The sequence below is a fragment of the Lagenorhynchus albirostris genome, chromosome 9 (genome assembly GCF_949774975.1).
Source record: "Lagenorhynchus albirostris chromosome 9, mLagAlb1.1, whole genome shotgun sequence".
Taxonomy (NCBI): domain Eukaryota; kingdom Metazoa; phylum Chordata; class Mammalia; order Artiodactyla; family Delphinidae; genus Lagenorhynchus; species Lagenorhynchus albirostris.
This window is the reverse complement of record NC_083103.1, coordinates 76,315,224-76,331,902: the sequence shown is the minus strand read 5'-3', so window position 1 is coordinate 76,331,902 and position 16,679 is coordinate 76,315,224. Positions and strand designations below refer to the sequence as shown.

The 16,679-nt window shown below is 32.1% G+C and overlaps 1 protein-coding gene across 2 annotated transcripts in view; it reads left to right on the top strand.

Annotated features, from left to right (window-relative positions):
- Positions 1–11,684, top strand: part of PGR (progesterone receptor) — a 99,162-nt gene extending 87,478 nt beyond the window's left edge. For both annotated transcript variants that reach the window (XM_060160267.1, XM_060160266.1), the window contains 2 exons: positions 8,585–8,742; positions 11,392–11,684. In XM_060160267.1, coding sequence (XP_060016250.1) covers positions 8,585–8,742; positions 11,392–11,547 — 314 coding nt within the window. In that variant the 3' untranslated portion in view covers positions 11,548–11,684. The remainder of the gene's footprint in view (positions 1–8,584; positions 8,743–11,391) is intronic.
- The last annotated feature ends 4,995 nt before the right edge of the window (positions 11,685–16,679 follow it).

The following is a 16,679-nucleotide window of genomic DNA, read 5'->3' as shown; positions in this document are numbered from 1 at the left end:
TAAAAAATACACTAGAAAGAAAGAATACATTAGATGATACAGAGGAATGGATCAGTGATCTGGAAGATGAAGTAGTGTATATCCCCCAAGCTGAACAGAAAAAAGAAAAATGAACTTTAAAAAATGAGGATAGTTTAAGAGACCTCTGGGGCAATATCAAGCATACTAACATTTGTATTACACAGTCCCAGAAGAGAGAAGAGAGAGAAAGGGGTCAAGACCTTAAGAAATAATAGCTGGAAAAATTCATTAACCTGAGGAAGGAAACAGACATCCAGATCCAAGAAGCACAAAAAACTATAAATAAGAAGGACCCAAAGAGGTCCACACCAAGACACATGATACTTAAAATGACAAAAATTAAAGATAAAGACAGAATCTTAAAAGCAGCAAGAAAAATAACCAGCTAGTTATGTACAAGGGAACTTCCTTAAGACCATCTGCTAACTTTTCAGCAGAAACTTTGCAAGCAAGAAGAGAGTGGCATGGTACATTCAAAGTGATGAAAGGAAAAATCCTACAACCAAGAATACTCTACCTAGCAAGGATATCATTCAGATTTAAAGGAAAGAAAAAGAATTTCACAGACAAGCAAAAACTAGAAGGGTTCAGTACCACTAAACCAGCTTGACAAAAAATGTTAAAGAGACTCTGCTAAGCAGAAAGGAAAGGCCACAACTAGAAATATGAAACTATGAAAGGAAAATTCTTACCAGTAAAGACAGACATACAGTAAAGGTAGTAGATCACCACTTGTAAAGCTAGTAAACGGTTAAAAGACAAAAGTAATAAAATCATCTGTATACAATAAGTAGTTAAGGGATACACACATTAAAAAGGTATAAAATACCACCTAAATACATGAAGCAAATAATAACAAACAAAAAGGGAGAAATTGATGGTAATACAATAATACTAGGGGATTTTAACACCCCACTTACATCAATGTACAGAAAATCCAGACAGAAAGTCAATAGGAAACATGGGCCTTAAATGAAACATTAGACTAGATGGACTTAATAGATATCTACAGAACATTCCATTAAAAAAACAGGAGAGTACACATACTTTTCAAGTCCACATGAAACATTGTCCAGGATAGATCGCATGCTAGGCCACAAAACAAGTCTCAATAAATTTAAGAAAAATGAAATCATATTAAGTGTCTATTCTGAACACAATGGTATGAGATTAGAAATCAACTACAAGGAAAAAAACTGGAAAAAATTACAGGGAGTCTAAACAATATGCTTCTAAACAACCAATGGTCACTGAAGAAATTGCAAAAAAATAAAAATATACCCTGAGACAAATGAAAATGGAAAAAAAAATGTTCCAGAATCTATGGGACACAGCCAAAGCAGTTCCAAGAGGGAAATTTATAGCATACAGGCCTACCTCAAGAAACAACAACAACAAAAAAAAACACAAATGAACAATCTAATCTACACCTAAAGGAACTAGAAAAAGAAGAGCAAACAAAACCCAAACTTAGTAGAAGAAAAGGAAGAAAGATCAGAACAGAAATAAATGAAACAGAGATGAAAAAACAGTAGAAAAGATCAATTAAGCTAAAAGCTGGTTCTTTAAAAAGATAAAATTAATAAAGCTTTAGCCAGAATCACCAAGAAAAAAAGGAAGAGGGCCCATAAAAATAAAATCAGAATTGAAAAAGAAGTTACAGCTGTCACCACAGAAATACAAAGATTGTAAGAGGTTAGTGCAATATGTACCAATTAGTACAAATATGCCAATAAAATGGACAACCTAGAAGAAATGGATACATTGCTAGAAATGTGCAATCTCTGGGATTGACATATGTACACTATTGATACTATGTGTAAAATAGATAACTAATGAGAACCTACTGTATAGCACAGGCAACTCTACTCAGTGCTCTGTGGTGACCTAAATGAGAAGGAAATCCAAAAAAGTGGGGATATATGTATACCTGCAGCTGATTCAGTTTGCTGTACAGTATAAACACACAATATTGTAAAGCAACTATTCTCCAATAAAAAAATAAAGATAAATAAAGATTAAAAAAAACTAAAAACAAAAAAGAAATGTACAGTCTCTAAGAGTGAATTAGGAAGAAATAGAAAATATGGACAGAATGATTACCATTAATGATATTGAATCAATAATCCAAAAACTCCCAACAAACAAAAGTCGAGGACCAGATGGCTTCACAGGCAAATTTTACCCATATCATTCTCAAGTATTAAAAAAAATAAATAGGCCAGCATTCTATGAGGCCAGCATCACCCTGATACCAAAACCAGACAAAGATACCACAAAAAAAGAAAATTGCAGGCCAATGATGAACATAGATGCAAAAACTCTTAGCAAAATATTAGCAAACTGAATTCAATAATACATTAAAAGGATAATGCACCATGATGAGGTGGGATTTATCCCAGGGATGCAAGGAGGCTTCAGTATCTGAAAATCAATCAATATAATGAAGCAAATTAACAAATTGAAGAATAAAATCCATATGATCATCTCAATAGATGCAGAAAAAGCTTCTGACAAAATTCAACATCCATTTATGATAAAAACTCTTAACAAAATGGGTGTGGCGGGAACAGATCTCAACATAATAAAGGCCATATATGACAAACCCTCAGCCAATGTCATACTCAGTGGTGAAACCTGAAAGCATTTTCTCTGAGATCAGGAACAAGACAAAGATGCTGACTTTCATCACTTTTATTCAACATAGTATTGGAAGTTCTAGCCACAGTGTCAGAAAAGAAAAAGCAATAAATACCATCCATATTGAAAAAGAAGAAGTAAAACTGCTGCTGTTTGCAGATGACATGATACTATATGTAGAAAATCCTAAAGATGCTACCAAAAACTATTTAAACTAATAAATGATTTCAGTAAAGTTGTAGGAGAGAAAATTAATATACAGAAATATGTTGCACTTCCATACACTTATAATAAATTATCAGAAGGATAAATTAATAAACAATTCCATTTATAATTGCATCAAAAAGAATAAAATACCTAGGAATAAATCTAACCAAAGAGATAAAAGACGAGTAATCGAAAAACTGCAAGACATTGGTGAAAGAAATTGAAAATGACACAAACAAATGGAAAGATAGACCATGCTCATGGATTGCAAGAATTAATGTTGTTAAGATGATCATACTGCCCAAGGCTATCTATAGATTCAATGCAAACCCTATCAAAATACTACAGACATTTTCCACAGAACTAGAAAAATTAATTGTAAAATTTGTATGGAAACACATAAGACCCTGAATAGCCAAAGCAATCTTGAAAAAGAAGAATGAAGCTAGAGCTATCAAGAGCCCTGATTTCAAACTATACTACAAAGCTACAGTAATCAAAACACTATGCTACTGGCACAAAAACAGACACATAGATCAATGAAACACAATTGAGATCCTAGAAATAAACCCATACTTGTAAGATCAACTAATCTAAGACAAAGGAGGCAAGAATATACAATGAAGATACAGCCTCTTCAATAAATGGTGTTGAGAAAAGTGGACAGCTACATGCAAAAGAATTAAACTGGACTACTTTCTCACACCATGTACAAAAGTAAATTCCAAATGGCTTAAAGACTTAAATGTAAGAACTGACACCATAAAATTCCTACAGTATGTTTTATTGCCTATGTTTGGCAGTATGCTCTTTGACATTGGTCTTAGCAATATTCTTTGGATCTATCTCCTCAGGCAAGGCCAACAAAAGCAAAAATAAACAAATGGGACTACATCAAACTAAAGAGCTTTGCAATGTGAAGGAAACTTTCAGCAAAATGAAAAAGTATCTTACTGAATGGGAGAAGATATTTGCAAATTCTATATTTGATAAGGAGTTAGTATCCAAAATGTACAAAGAACTCATACAACTCAATATCATAAAACAAACAACCTGATTTAAAAATGGGCAGAGGACCTGAAGAGACATTTTTCCAAAGAAGATACTCAGATGGCCAACAGATACATGAAAAGATGCTCAATGTCGCTAATCATCAAGGACATACAAGTCAAAACCACAGTGAGATACTACTTCACACCTGTCAGAATGGCTTATCATTAAAAAAGCAACAAATAACAAATGTTGGCGAGAATGTGGAGAACAGGGAACCCTTGTGCACCACTGGTAGGATTTTAAGTTGGTACAGCCACTATGATAAATAGTATGTAAGTTCTTCAAAAAATTAAAAATAGAACTGTCATATGGTCCAGCAATTTCACTTCTGGGTATATACCTGAAGAAAACAAAAACACTAATTTGAAAAGATATATGCATACCACTGTTCATTGCAGCACTATTTATAATAGCTAAGATATGGAAGCAATCTAAGTGTCCATATATATATGTCCATAATTTTATATATATATATATATATATAGGGCAATATATAATGGAATATTACTCAACCATAAAGAAGAAATCTTGCCATTTGCAGCAACATGGATGGATCTAGAGGGTATTGTGCTAAGTGAAATAATTCAGAGAAAGACAAATATTATGTGATCTCACTTACATGTGGAATCTAAAAAACAAAACAAACAAAACAAAATGAAAACAGACTCATAGATACTGAGAACAAATAGGTGGTTGCCAGAGGGGAGGGGATAGGGAGCAAAATAGGTGAAGGGGATTAAGAGGTACAAACATCCAATTACAAAATAAATAAGCCAGGGCATGTACTATACAGCATAAGCAATATTGCCAGTAATATAATAACTTTGTAAGTAATAACTTTGTATGGGGACAAATGTTTTCTATACTGATTGTGGTGATCATTTCATAATGTATGCAAATGTCAAATCATTATATAGTACACCTGAAATTAACATATTGTACATCAACTATATTTCCACAAAAATTTTAATTAACTTGAAATAAATCAAAGAACTAAATCTAAGAGCTAAAACTATGAAACCCTTAGAAGAAAACATAGAGGGAAAGTTTTGTGACATTGGATTTGGCAGTGATTTCTTGGATATAACACCCAAAACACAGGCAACAAAAGAAAAAGATAAATAGACTTTATCAAAATTTAAAACCTCTGTTTATCAAAGGACACAACACAAAGAAAAGGCAATCCATTGAATTGGTGAAAATATTGAAAATCATATATCTGCTAAGGTAAAAGTATTAATATCCAGATGAATAAAGAACCTCTACAATTCAACAATAAAAAAATAAACCAATTTAAAAATAAATAAAGGTCTTGATAGACATTTCTCAAAAGAAGGTTTACAAACAGCCATTAAAATGCTCAGCATCACTAGTCATTAGAGAAACACAAATAAAAAACACAATTAGATACCACTTCACACCCGTCAATATGGTTACTCTCAGTAAAACAAAATATTATACTAGAAAAGAAAAGAAATCATAGTAAATGCTATATGACTTGACTGTAGTAGTATTTTGCATAGCTAAAGTAGTAAACACTGAATATTGATCTAACCAATATTAGGAAAATGATATTAGGAAGAGGAGGAATAGGAAGTTCTACATGTGTGAGTGTGTTTGTGGTGGGGGGGGTAATAGTAGATCTGGAATATGGAAATAGAGCTACAGCCCCATTTTCCATACTGGAAAGTCAAAAGTTAAAAATAAAAACTCAAGGATCAGCTCTATAAGGATGTTATTTAAAGCTATGGAAGGAAAGATCAAAAGAAATAGTTGAAGTAATTGAAAGTGTTTGCCTGGAGCATGGCAAAATTTGGATTGCCTGGGCAGTACTCTTTGCCCTAATAAAGTTACAAAACTGATTAAATATTTTGAAACTGGGCTTTAAACCACAGACTGAGAAGAATATTTAAAATACAGCTTAGATCACTATAAACAAATACAAAACAGAAAAAAAGTCACTAAAAAGCTTAAGAAAATTGTTCAACCTCACTAATAATTAGAGAAGTGAAAATGAGATGGTATTTTATTTTTCTCTATAAAAAGCAAAGATTACCTAAAATGAAAATACTCAGTACAAAGCACACAACAGTTAACTAGTAAGAAGTAGTTTAGAAATGTATATTATCTGTGTTAAGACAGGTAATACCTTTTACTCTAATAATTCTACTTCTAAGAATATATCCATAAAAAATAAGACATTCATCATAAGTATTGTTTAGATTAGTAAAATATTCCAAATGTCAAATGATAAAACAATTAAATAAATTGTATGTCCTACACATTTTTGTGATATGAAATTTTATGTGTGAATTAAAATGTTCATTTTTGAAGAATTTTGAATGATATAAATAAATGTTCTCAATATAATATTAGGAAATGTCCTGAAATATTGGATTGTAGGATCTCAGGTGACTTGTAATTTTCCATGTATTTTCTGTATTTTCTAAAATTTTTCCAATGAATACACATTATTTTTAAATTAGCTAAACCAAAAAAAAGTATTCTTTTTTTAAAGTATTCTTATCTAAAATAGCATCTGGCTAACTGCCCTTCACTCACTCTCTCCCACTTGCCACTAATATATTTACAAGAAATCCTAAAAACCCACATGTGGAATCAATAAGAATCTGAGAGAAAATTCTCCAAACATGTAATGCTGGGTGTAATAATTAAGAAAATAATGAATTAATGTAAAGAGCTCAAAGGAAATAGAAATTTTTTGGAGAGCTGGCTCATCATAGATCTGAAATCTAGGGAAGAGAGTAGGAGAGGAGGATAATTTTCAGAGATATCCCAGGAGCATAGGATGAGAGCCTAGTGATTAGATTATCATATCCTAGGAGCATGTTGTTAGTGTTGATACTAAAAGAATGAGGCAGTGTGGAATTAGGCCCGCTTCTCTTGTAAAGAGGATAATTGGTTCAAGTCTGGTCCTAAACATTTAGATGGATAAACTGAGGGCTTTGGGTTACTAGTTTTCCAACTCTTTAAAGCCCAATGAAAACACAGTACTTCAGTAATCAGAAGAAAAAATTATTTTACAGTCATGTTTAAGAGTGATAGAGATTTGAGGATTGGTTGGGAAGTGTAAAAAGAGTTATGGATGTTTAAAATAACTGCTATAGGGATTTCCCTGGTGGTCCAGTGGTTAAGACTCTGAGCTTCCAATGCAGGGGGCATGGAACTAAGATCCCACATGCCATATGGTGCAGCCAAAAAAAAAAAATTTTTTTTTAAGTAATAAAAGGTTAAAATGGTAAATTAAAAAAAAATAGCTGCCATATGAAGTAAAGGGACAAGATCATAGATACACATAGCATATACATACAAATGTATGTACAACAGTTAAGTTTTCAATTGGAGCAAAAATCTCATATTGCCAAGATTACCTTTCTAAATCCCTTTTATACTCAGGATGTGAGCTCTTGAAAACTCAAAACCAAAGAATTAACTTTTGGTTTCTATCGGTTTGTTATCTGCAGCCATCTTTTTTCCAAGGGAAGTGGAAGCCAAGGTTTGATTCAGGTAGAGGGAATAAAGTAGGAGTTTTTGAAAAAGGATTATTTATTTCCCTTTGCTGGACACATATGGTTGGCTTTGCTCAAATGAAGTACACTTCTCTATAGAAATACTGCTAAGGGTCAAGATCATAAATCCAGAGATTATGTGATTTTTCTTTCAGCAATCTGGATGTAGTTGCAGAAAAAGTCAGAAACTTCACTTCAGTTTGAAGATTTGTTTGTAGGACAAGTGAGACCAAAGTAAAAGAAAACAAGGAAATTGGGAGTTCTGGTAATAGAGTTGCTAAAGAAATCAACCAGGACATCTCAGACAAGTGACAACAGAAGGACCGAAAAGATTTAGGAGAAAAGCAATAGGTAAATTGACTATGTAGTGAAAACAAGAGAACTAGTCATAAGAGTAGGAAGTTGTGCCCAACATTTTGATGTATGAATTAAAGATTTCAGAGGTAGATATATAAATTACCAGTTAACATCATAATAGGAATGAGAGGCATTCTCAGTAAAATCAGCAACAAAACAGGGGTATTTACCATTACTATTATTTTTTAATATTGTTCTGGAAGTCTTAAACAATGCATTGAACCATGAAGCAGAAATGAGAGCTACAACTGTTGGAAAAGAGAAAATGAAGCTATTATTTGAATATAGTACTGTCTTATACCGAAAAAAAAAATCAAACAAAAGCTGTTAGATTTAAAAATATAAATAAATGAATAAATAAAATAGAGTAAAACCAAGTGGCTGAATATAAGAGAAAATTCAAATATCAATGGCTTTCTCTCATATCAGCAGGAAGGAGACAAAGACAAAAAAGATCCAGCATACATGTAGTTGTAAACTAAATCAAACTAAGTATTTTAGACAGGAATGTAGAATAATGTCAGGTGCTCTTTTGAGCAAATGCTAATAGCTCTAAAATAGGTAAGCTGAAATGTTCTTTAACTTACCTAGTTGTTCTTATCATATTCTTCAAAAGAACTAGAAGTTTACATGTTCTAAAACTTTTCCTATTTAAGATGTTTGTATCTAGAGTTGCAAATCAAAATAAATCATTATACAGCTCAGAAATTTATATTATAAACTGCTAGTGTCATCTTTTTTAAACATAACTGCCACTTGTAATTATCTTCTTGAAGTTCCTTTGGAAGGACTAAGAAGTCAAAGCCAGTTTGAAGAGATGAGATCAAGCTACATTAGAGAGCTCATCAAGGCAATTGGTTTGAGGCAAAAAGGAGTTGTCCCTAGCTCACAGCGTTTCTACCAACTTACAAAACTTCTTGATAACTTGCATGATGTAAGTATTTTGTTTTCTAGAATATTAATGATTATTTTCTGAATTATATCTATAACTTCTTAAATGTGAAATATAAATTTTACTTCATGTGTTTTCTTCAAATTTATATTTGTACTTACATTTTAAAAACCTGCATCATACTGCTCAGAATTTATATTATGCTTTTTTCATTTTCAATGTAGATCACCCACATATCCTTTTACTAGTATTTGTATAATTTGAGAGTAATTTAATGGTTGATAGGAATTGTGATATATTTTTCTGAATATGCTCTCAAATGTTTTTGTCTTAAGCTAGAAAAGATTTTATGTATACAGGAAAAGCAAAGATCTGGTTGTGGAGAATAAGACTCTCATACTATTTTGGATGGAGTTATAAGTCAGTAACAATGCTAATGGACAATCTGGCAGCATGTAGCAGTAGTTAAAGTTTGTGTGCTTTTCAAATTCCCACTTTTTAGGACTTATCTTAAATAAATAATTAGACAAGTATTTAAGATATGTATGCATCATTCCCTATACAAGAGGAAAAAAACCCTAGAAATACCTGACACCAAAACTGGGTAAATAAAATAAGATATATGGGGTTAGTCGAGACATATTGCATACAAGCTTTTATCACTACTGTGTTCAGAAACCACACTAAAATAACAACAAAGCATAAAAAAACCCTCTACTCACCAGGTCAAATTTGAGGCCTCACTGCTGAATGTGAACTGACAGCCAAGATTATTAGCTATTTAGATAAAGCCTCTAAAATGTAAGGCAGAGAGCAAAATAAACAGGAAAAAATGTAACTTAAAGGAAAAAGCAAGAGTGCAGAAAATAGAAGAAAGCTTCAAAAAATTAAGATATTCAGAGAAATAAGAATGATGTTGCATCCATGAAACAAGAATAGAAAACATTTAAAAAGGAACATTTAGCAAGAAAACACTTTTGGATAATTAAAGAAGAGCAGAAATTAAAAATTCAATATAAATATAAAACTCAGGAAATATAAATCTCAGGAAAACCCAGAAAAATATAACAAAAAAGATAAAGATATGAAAAAGTAGAGAGATAGCAAATTTAGGGGATTAGTCCATGGGGTTCCATTCTCCAGTTAGTAGTAATTTCCAGAAGAAACAAGAGAGAAAATCAAGGCAAGGAAATTATGTAAGAAATCATAAAAGAAAAGTTGCTAGAACTGAAGGATATGAGTTTTCTGAGTGTAAGGGCCCAGTATACAGGCACAGCACAACTGAACCAAGGCACATTGTAAAATTTCAGCATACCTGGAATAAAGAGGGTATCATAAAATATACCAATGAAAAAACAAATAAGTCACATCAAATCATCAGGATTCAGAATGATGTTAGACTTCTCAATAGCAGTACTGGAACCCAGAAAACAATGGAGCAATACCTTCAGAATTTTCAAGGAAAGAAAAATCTTCAACAAGTTTTTTTACCAGCCAAACCATCAAACAAATATGATAGCATCATAAAAGTATTTTCAGACTTGCAAGATCTCATAGAGATTATCTCAAATACAAACTTTCTCAAGGGCACCTGCAGGATTTCTTACAACAAAACACTGGAGTAAGCCAAAGTAGAAGATTCAACCCAAGAGAGATGCAAAGGGGTGTCCCAGCACACTAACTAATGAAGAGGATTTCAGGACACTAATACCAAGAAAAAAATGGAACTGAGCTATTACCAATTGCATGAACATATTGAAGTGAGTCTTTACAATTCTGTCAGAAAATTTGCCTATGGCTTTGTAATATAGAAAAAACAAAGGAACAGAAACATAAGGTGATTAGCCCTAGCAAAATTAAAGTAAGTCATATAACAAAGAAAATGTAATCCAGTAAGAAACAAAAATCTTTGTAATATAAATGTTAGATATCGATTTAGCCAAAAATTGAGATATAACTATATAGAGAATGGAGAGAAGAGAAAGTGTGTGTAGTTGGGGAGGGGGGTATATAGTACAAGAGAGCTAAATACTCATTTAATAGAAACTTAATCAATAATGTAAACTTTGGAAAGTAAAATTTATTAGAAATACACAGATAAATATCAAATGACACAGGCTAAAGAAGTTTAAAGTGGTTACATCTGTGTTGTTGCTGCTGTTGCTTTTGTTGGTATAGGTCTTCCAGTACTAGCTGACTTTCAAAATTATGTACATGAATTACTTTGACAAAATTAAAATTAGATTAAAATGGATTATGCTGGGTTGTTTGTACTGAAATAGAAGAGTCTATATATTGTCTATATGTTGTTATATGAAAAAGCTGGATTAAGAAATAGACTATAAAATAATTTCATTTATGGAAATATATATGCATGTGTGTATATTATGTGTATACCTGAGTATGTATTAAAAAAAACCCTTGAAATATACCAAAATGTTCACACTGGTTATCCTGTGGGATTACAGAATACTTTCATTTCTTTAAATCTTTCTATATATTAGGATATTTTGTCATGAGTATGTAATATTTTACATATTATGCTAGAAAGTGGAGGGAGATGTTTTCAGTTCGGTAAGAAAAAAACATCTTAAGTATTTCTATTATTAAAAAAATAAGCTGCCATGTTTGTATAGTATATGAATATATTATTTTTCTTACATGTTTCTTATCCATTTGTTAAACCAACAGCTTGTCAAACAACTTCATCTGTACTGCTTGAATACATTTATCCAGTCCCGGGCACTGAGTGTTGAATTTCCAGAAATGATGTCTGAGGTTATTGCTGCACAATTACCCAAGATCTTGGCAGGGATGGTGAAACCTCTTCTCTTTCATAAAAAGTGAATGCCGTTTTTATCTTTAAAAAATTAAATTTTGTCTGTTTTTGTTTTGGTCAGGATTATGAGGTCTCGAGTTTTTACAATGTTCTTCTCAAAGCCTTACATTTATAACATATCGTACTGTGTAAATTTCAGATAAAAGTTGTGAGGTTTAATTGATTTCCTCTATAAAGCATAATTTGAATTTTTAGTGTTTTCGTGTACCCATATTTTCTTTTAGAGTTTACAAGATTGAAAAAGTATTAGGTTGATTGTTAAAGTTAATCTTATTCATATCATTTCATACCATTTAGGTGAGATTTTTAACTTTCACATATAACAAATCTTCTACCGTAGAGAAAAAAAAAATCTTATACATAAAAATAAAAAGTTATTATATGTTCTTTCTATATAGCTCCCTTTGGTTCCCTAATTATATTTACAAAAATGAAACCTTAAAATGGTATGCAAAATTCTGTCTATATGTGTGTATATACATTTTCATGAGGAGGAAATTTATAACCTTAATCAGATTCTCCAAAGTGTTTTTAATGCAAAAAATATACAGAAAAAGAGTTTAAAATTCTTGAAATAGATTGATGCTACTCAAACTAGGATAACCAGCTTATATGTTAAGACTGTTTCCCAGATTGGAAACACAAATCTCTAAGAAAGTTATTAAGGAGAACCATAGCATTATGACAAGAGCATTATGGGTTTTGTAGTATTTCACTAATCTTTTTTGGGGAATTGTCCTGTAATAAGGTATTCTTTATCAAAATAGGAAGTTGGAAGTCAGAGAGTCTGTGGCCTAACTCCACTCCTTACATCTAGGGCGTGTGGAAAGTCACTTAACCTTACTGAGTCTCACCGTTAATATTGGTGTAATAATAACTTTCCAATAGAATGTTCCTTTCGGTGAGAGCTTCTTATTCACTTCTCAAATCAAAGAAGAAAGGAAGGCAGGCAAGCAGGGAGGGAGGAAAGGTGGGAAGAAAAAAAAAGAAGGGAAGTAAAAAAAAGAGAGAAATATTACTCTCTTTCTCCACTCAGTAGGACATATTGGACAAATCACAGTTAAAAAATTTTGAGTGTCTCTGATCCAATCTAAGAGATATTTCAGGAAACACTAGAAACTGGCTGAAAATAATACAGCCAATTACAATAACTAGAAAACCCACAATTCACTTTGTTATATGAGCTGAAAATAACCCTTTAGGAGACAAACAAGAGTTCTTTTCTGAGGTGTCACTGGAGATCCATTAAAAAAATAAAATACACACACACATACATAAAACAGGAAGAACCACTGGTAAAAATCAAAACCTATAACTTTTTTTTCCTAGATAAAATAATTTATACCAATTTTAAGCATATATATATATATATAATTTTTAACAGCTTGGAGAAACTAGTAGACAATTCTTTTTTGAAATTTCTTTAAAATTGGACGTTACCTTACAAATAAAATATTCTACCTTATGCAGATTAATAGTTGTTAATGAGAAAATCAAAGAAACTCTGAAAACAATATAGAAAACATTTACTGAAGAGTCTGATTTCTTAATGCATTTTTAAATTACCCATTCCCTTCAACTGATAAATACTTGCAGTTTACCAAGGGAAAGTAATATAGAATAATCTTAATGAATAGTAATATGACCCCCAAAACAAGATAAAGTGATTTCATCTGATCAAAAAAATTGGCATGATAATCTTACCATAACTGTTTCTTGCCAATAACTTCTTCAGTTTTCAAAATGAATTAACTATAGAGCATGTGTAAACAGTGAATCCTCATAAGGGATGTGAAATAGGGATTAAAACAAGTTCCAACCAAGGCCCTTGGCTTGGGTTCTTTAGGTCCATGTGGCAAATAGATAATATACAAATTTTATAATGCTTGGTTATAACTTTCAATAAGAGTTTAACCCAAGAATTCCCAATAGTCTTAACATTAGTATAAAAATGGTCTGTTCCTTAGTTCCTTAGTGTGTCTATCTACATGCCTTTTTCTGTGACTACATATGTATTATAATAGACTGTGGACTGCTCTTTAGTCCTTCAAAGTCTTAAACACACAGACTCATTCTGTCTCCATTCTCCAGGCCAAAGTTATTTTCCTAAAAAGATCTAATTTTGCCATTACCTCACGTGAAAATGTTCACTGACTTCCAGTCACCTACTGCAGTGCTTCTCAACTATAGCTGCACATTACGGTCTCCAGGGGAGATTTTTAACAATACCCTTTCCTGGGCTCCATCCTCACAGATTATAATTGGTCCACTCTTCTTATTAATGCAGGCACATGATAGTCACTCTGAAATGGTGTTGAAGCATCAATTTCTGTAACTTTACTCTCTTTATTTTCCTCTGTAATACATTCATCTTATGTTCCAGCCACACAAATCTTTTTACCATCAATCTTCTGCCTTAATTTCCCCCCTTTGATACCAGTCCTATCCCAACCTTCAAGACTCAGCCAAACATTACTTCTGTCGTGTGTTCCCTGCATCTTCCAGATAGTGACTTCTTTCCTCCTAAGAATCTGCGTGTATTTTTTGCACATCTGGATCACTATAGTGGGTTATTCTGTATTGTTACTCTACTACTAGTCTGAGAGCCACTTTGAGATAGGACAATAGCGTTCCTCGGCTGGGAGTTGAATGACATGTTCTCTGGGTTTGGTATCACCATGGATCTCTCTTTCTTTTGTTACATCGGGGCATATTTCTGTACACATGGCTTTATCATGTTCTCTTCCCATGCTCCCTAACTTCATCTCTTAAAATTTTCCAACTTTCCTTCCTACTTTGTGAGCTCTCTCCTTGTACTGACTATAACATAGGAGAGTATAAGTACATTATTTACTTATTAAGAACACACTTTATGCTCCCTGTTCTAAATTTTAAAACAGAATGGCGTATTAGTTCCCTCCCTAAGAAAAATTCCACAAACACAATTGTTTCTTATATTTAAGTAGCCCTAAATTGTTTTGTACTATAAACCTCAGTATACAAAATTTTCTCATCTCTGATTTCATTCAATAAATATTTATTGAGTGCCTGCTGTTAGCACAAGAAAACCTAGATGTCTAAATACTAGGATTTAATATTTCAGGTTACGGTTTAAAAAATGAAAGAAAGCTTTTGGAAAAGAACATGACATCACCAAATGGAAGATATCTAGCCTCTAAATCTTTTTCTCTACAAATTCCTGCCAACTAATGTCTCCATTGCTATGTAGTAGCCATAACCTTTATCTTAATTTTATAGGTCATATTCTTTCTGGTGGCTCTAAAGTGAAATTAAATCATAAGAAGACAGGTTATATATCAGAAAATACTTGAAGGGTACTGAAATAGATTATTGAGTTAATAAAAATATTTCTCTTAAAAAGGTTTGAGAAGCCATTTGAGTCTGAAGCAATTATACCTTCAGTGTCAGTTGTTATGTAACAATTGTGTTTTTATTTTAAAACATGGCAAATTTATATTGGGCAGTACTATTATTTTTCACATTTAACATTAAAATAATTTGTTGCAAACACAGATAATATGCAAATACAGTGGTCAATATGTTTTCTACAAAAACAATGCCTTTCAAATAGCCATACCAGGTCAACCTGTAACTTCTAAATTATCTACAGCTACAGTGATATATTTGACAATGAGTACCGTGTAGAGAGCTGAAACAGGCCTGCACTCCATTTCTCTGCCATTTAGTACCTGGATGAGCTTGAGTAAGTCATTAACCTCTCTGATTAAACCTGCCTTGCTAATTGTTTTGTGGTTAATGGAAATGAAAATGAAAAAGTGTACAGGTGTTCAGAAATAGTAACTGCTATTATTGTGTTTTCATTAAGCCATACTTCTGGTTATGATTTTATCAAATTAATCTGGTATATTCTATAATGAAACCAAGGAATCTAGAAAATGAAGTTGCTTTATTGCTATCTGTATGTACATATGAATATTTAATATATTTGATTTGAAATTAGAGCTCAAAAGTCTTCAATTAATTTCTTCCTCTGAAAAAAATATAGTCTTTTGAGTGAGGCCTGCTTAATCAAAAATCTAAAGAGCCTATCGCCCTTTGATTATAATATTAAGAGTAATAGTACTGATTTTGACCTTTTTAAAAAAGTATTTCTTTAAAATATAGAGAGCTTAACTAAAACACAGCCCTTCCAAAAATCTATGCTATATACTACATGGTTAGATTATTTTTACTGTGGTACTAATTCTTCAAAAAGGAACAGTGGGCCTAGAAATCATGATAAAGTCATCAACTCCCCAAATAACTTTCTATCCTTAAGACTATGGTATAAAATTCCCAGGAGAGATCTTTATGTCTGCCTTGATCTTGCATTCCTTTGGTGAGATAGCTATTAAATTTCTGGAGTTTTTTCTGTGAATACCTGAGCAATTTCTCTCATGTACATTTACCCTTTACACACCAGATTTCAGGATAGAATATGAATCCTTTTAAGTATCTTTACAATCTCCAGAGCATTATGTATAAGCACTCAAATTTTTTTAAAAAAAATTTGTTTTTAAATTTAAAGATACCTCATTTTTATACTCAAGAATTCAACAACCATGTCTCTACTGATAAAGTTAAATGGACAAGCAGACAACCCAAGAAAGGGCATAACTATCTTTTCCTCAAAGTATACCTTTTAAATACCCATTGGATAGGGGGAATTTTCACATCTCAAATTTTACAGGAAATACATAGCCAGAAAATCTCACAAGTTTTCCAAGTCCTGAATTGCTTATCCACACTAGACTAAATCATGTAATGATTTTAATGAAGAGAAAATTGCTTGATTTCTGTGGTTTCGCTGTATTTTCCTTACTCAATGTTTAGTGAAAAGACAGTCTCTGTCTCCATCTAGCATCCATTGTCTATTTAATGTACCATTATTCCATACTCCCTGGTCCTTATCAAATCCAAAAATTGAATAAAAAGCAGTAAAATAAATGACTACTTACTTCATATTATGGAATCCAATCCAGCCTGGCTTGGTCTACATCCATAGTATGAATCAAGAATGTGAACTGGGCCAAGATAATTGCATTCAGGTTGGATCACATCCCCATATAAGTTCAGGAAAAGTCCCTACAGACTGTCAGTTACTTGGGGCCAATAAAAC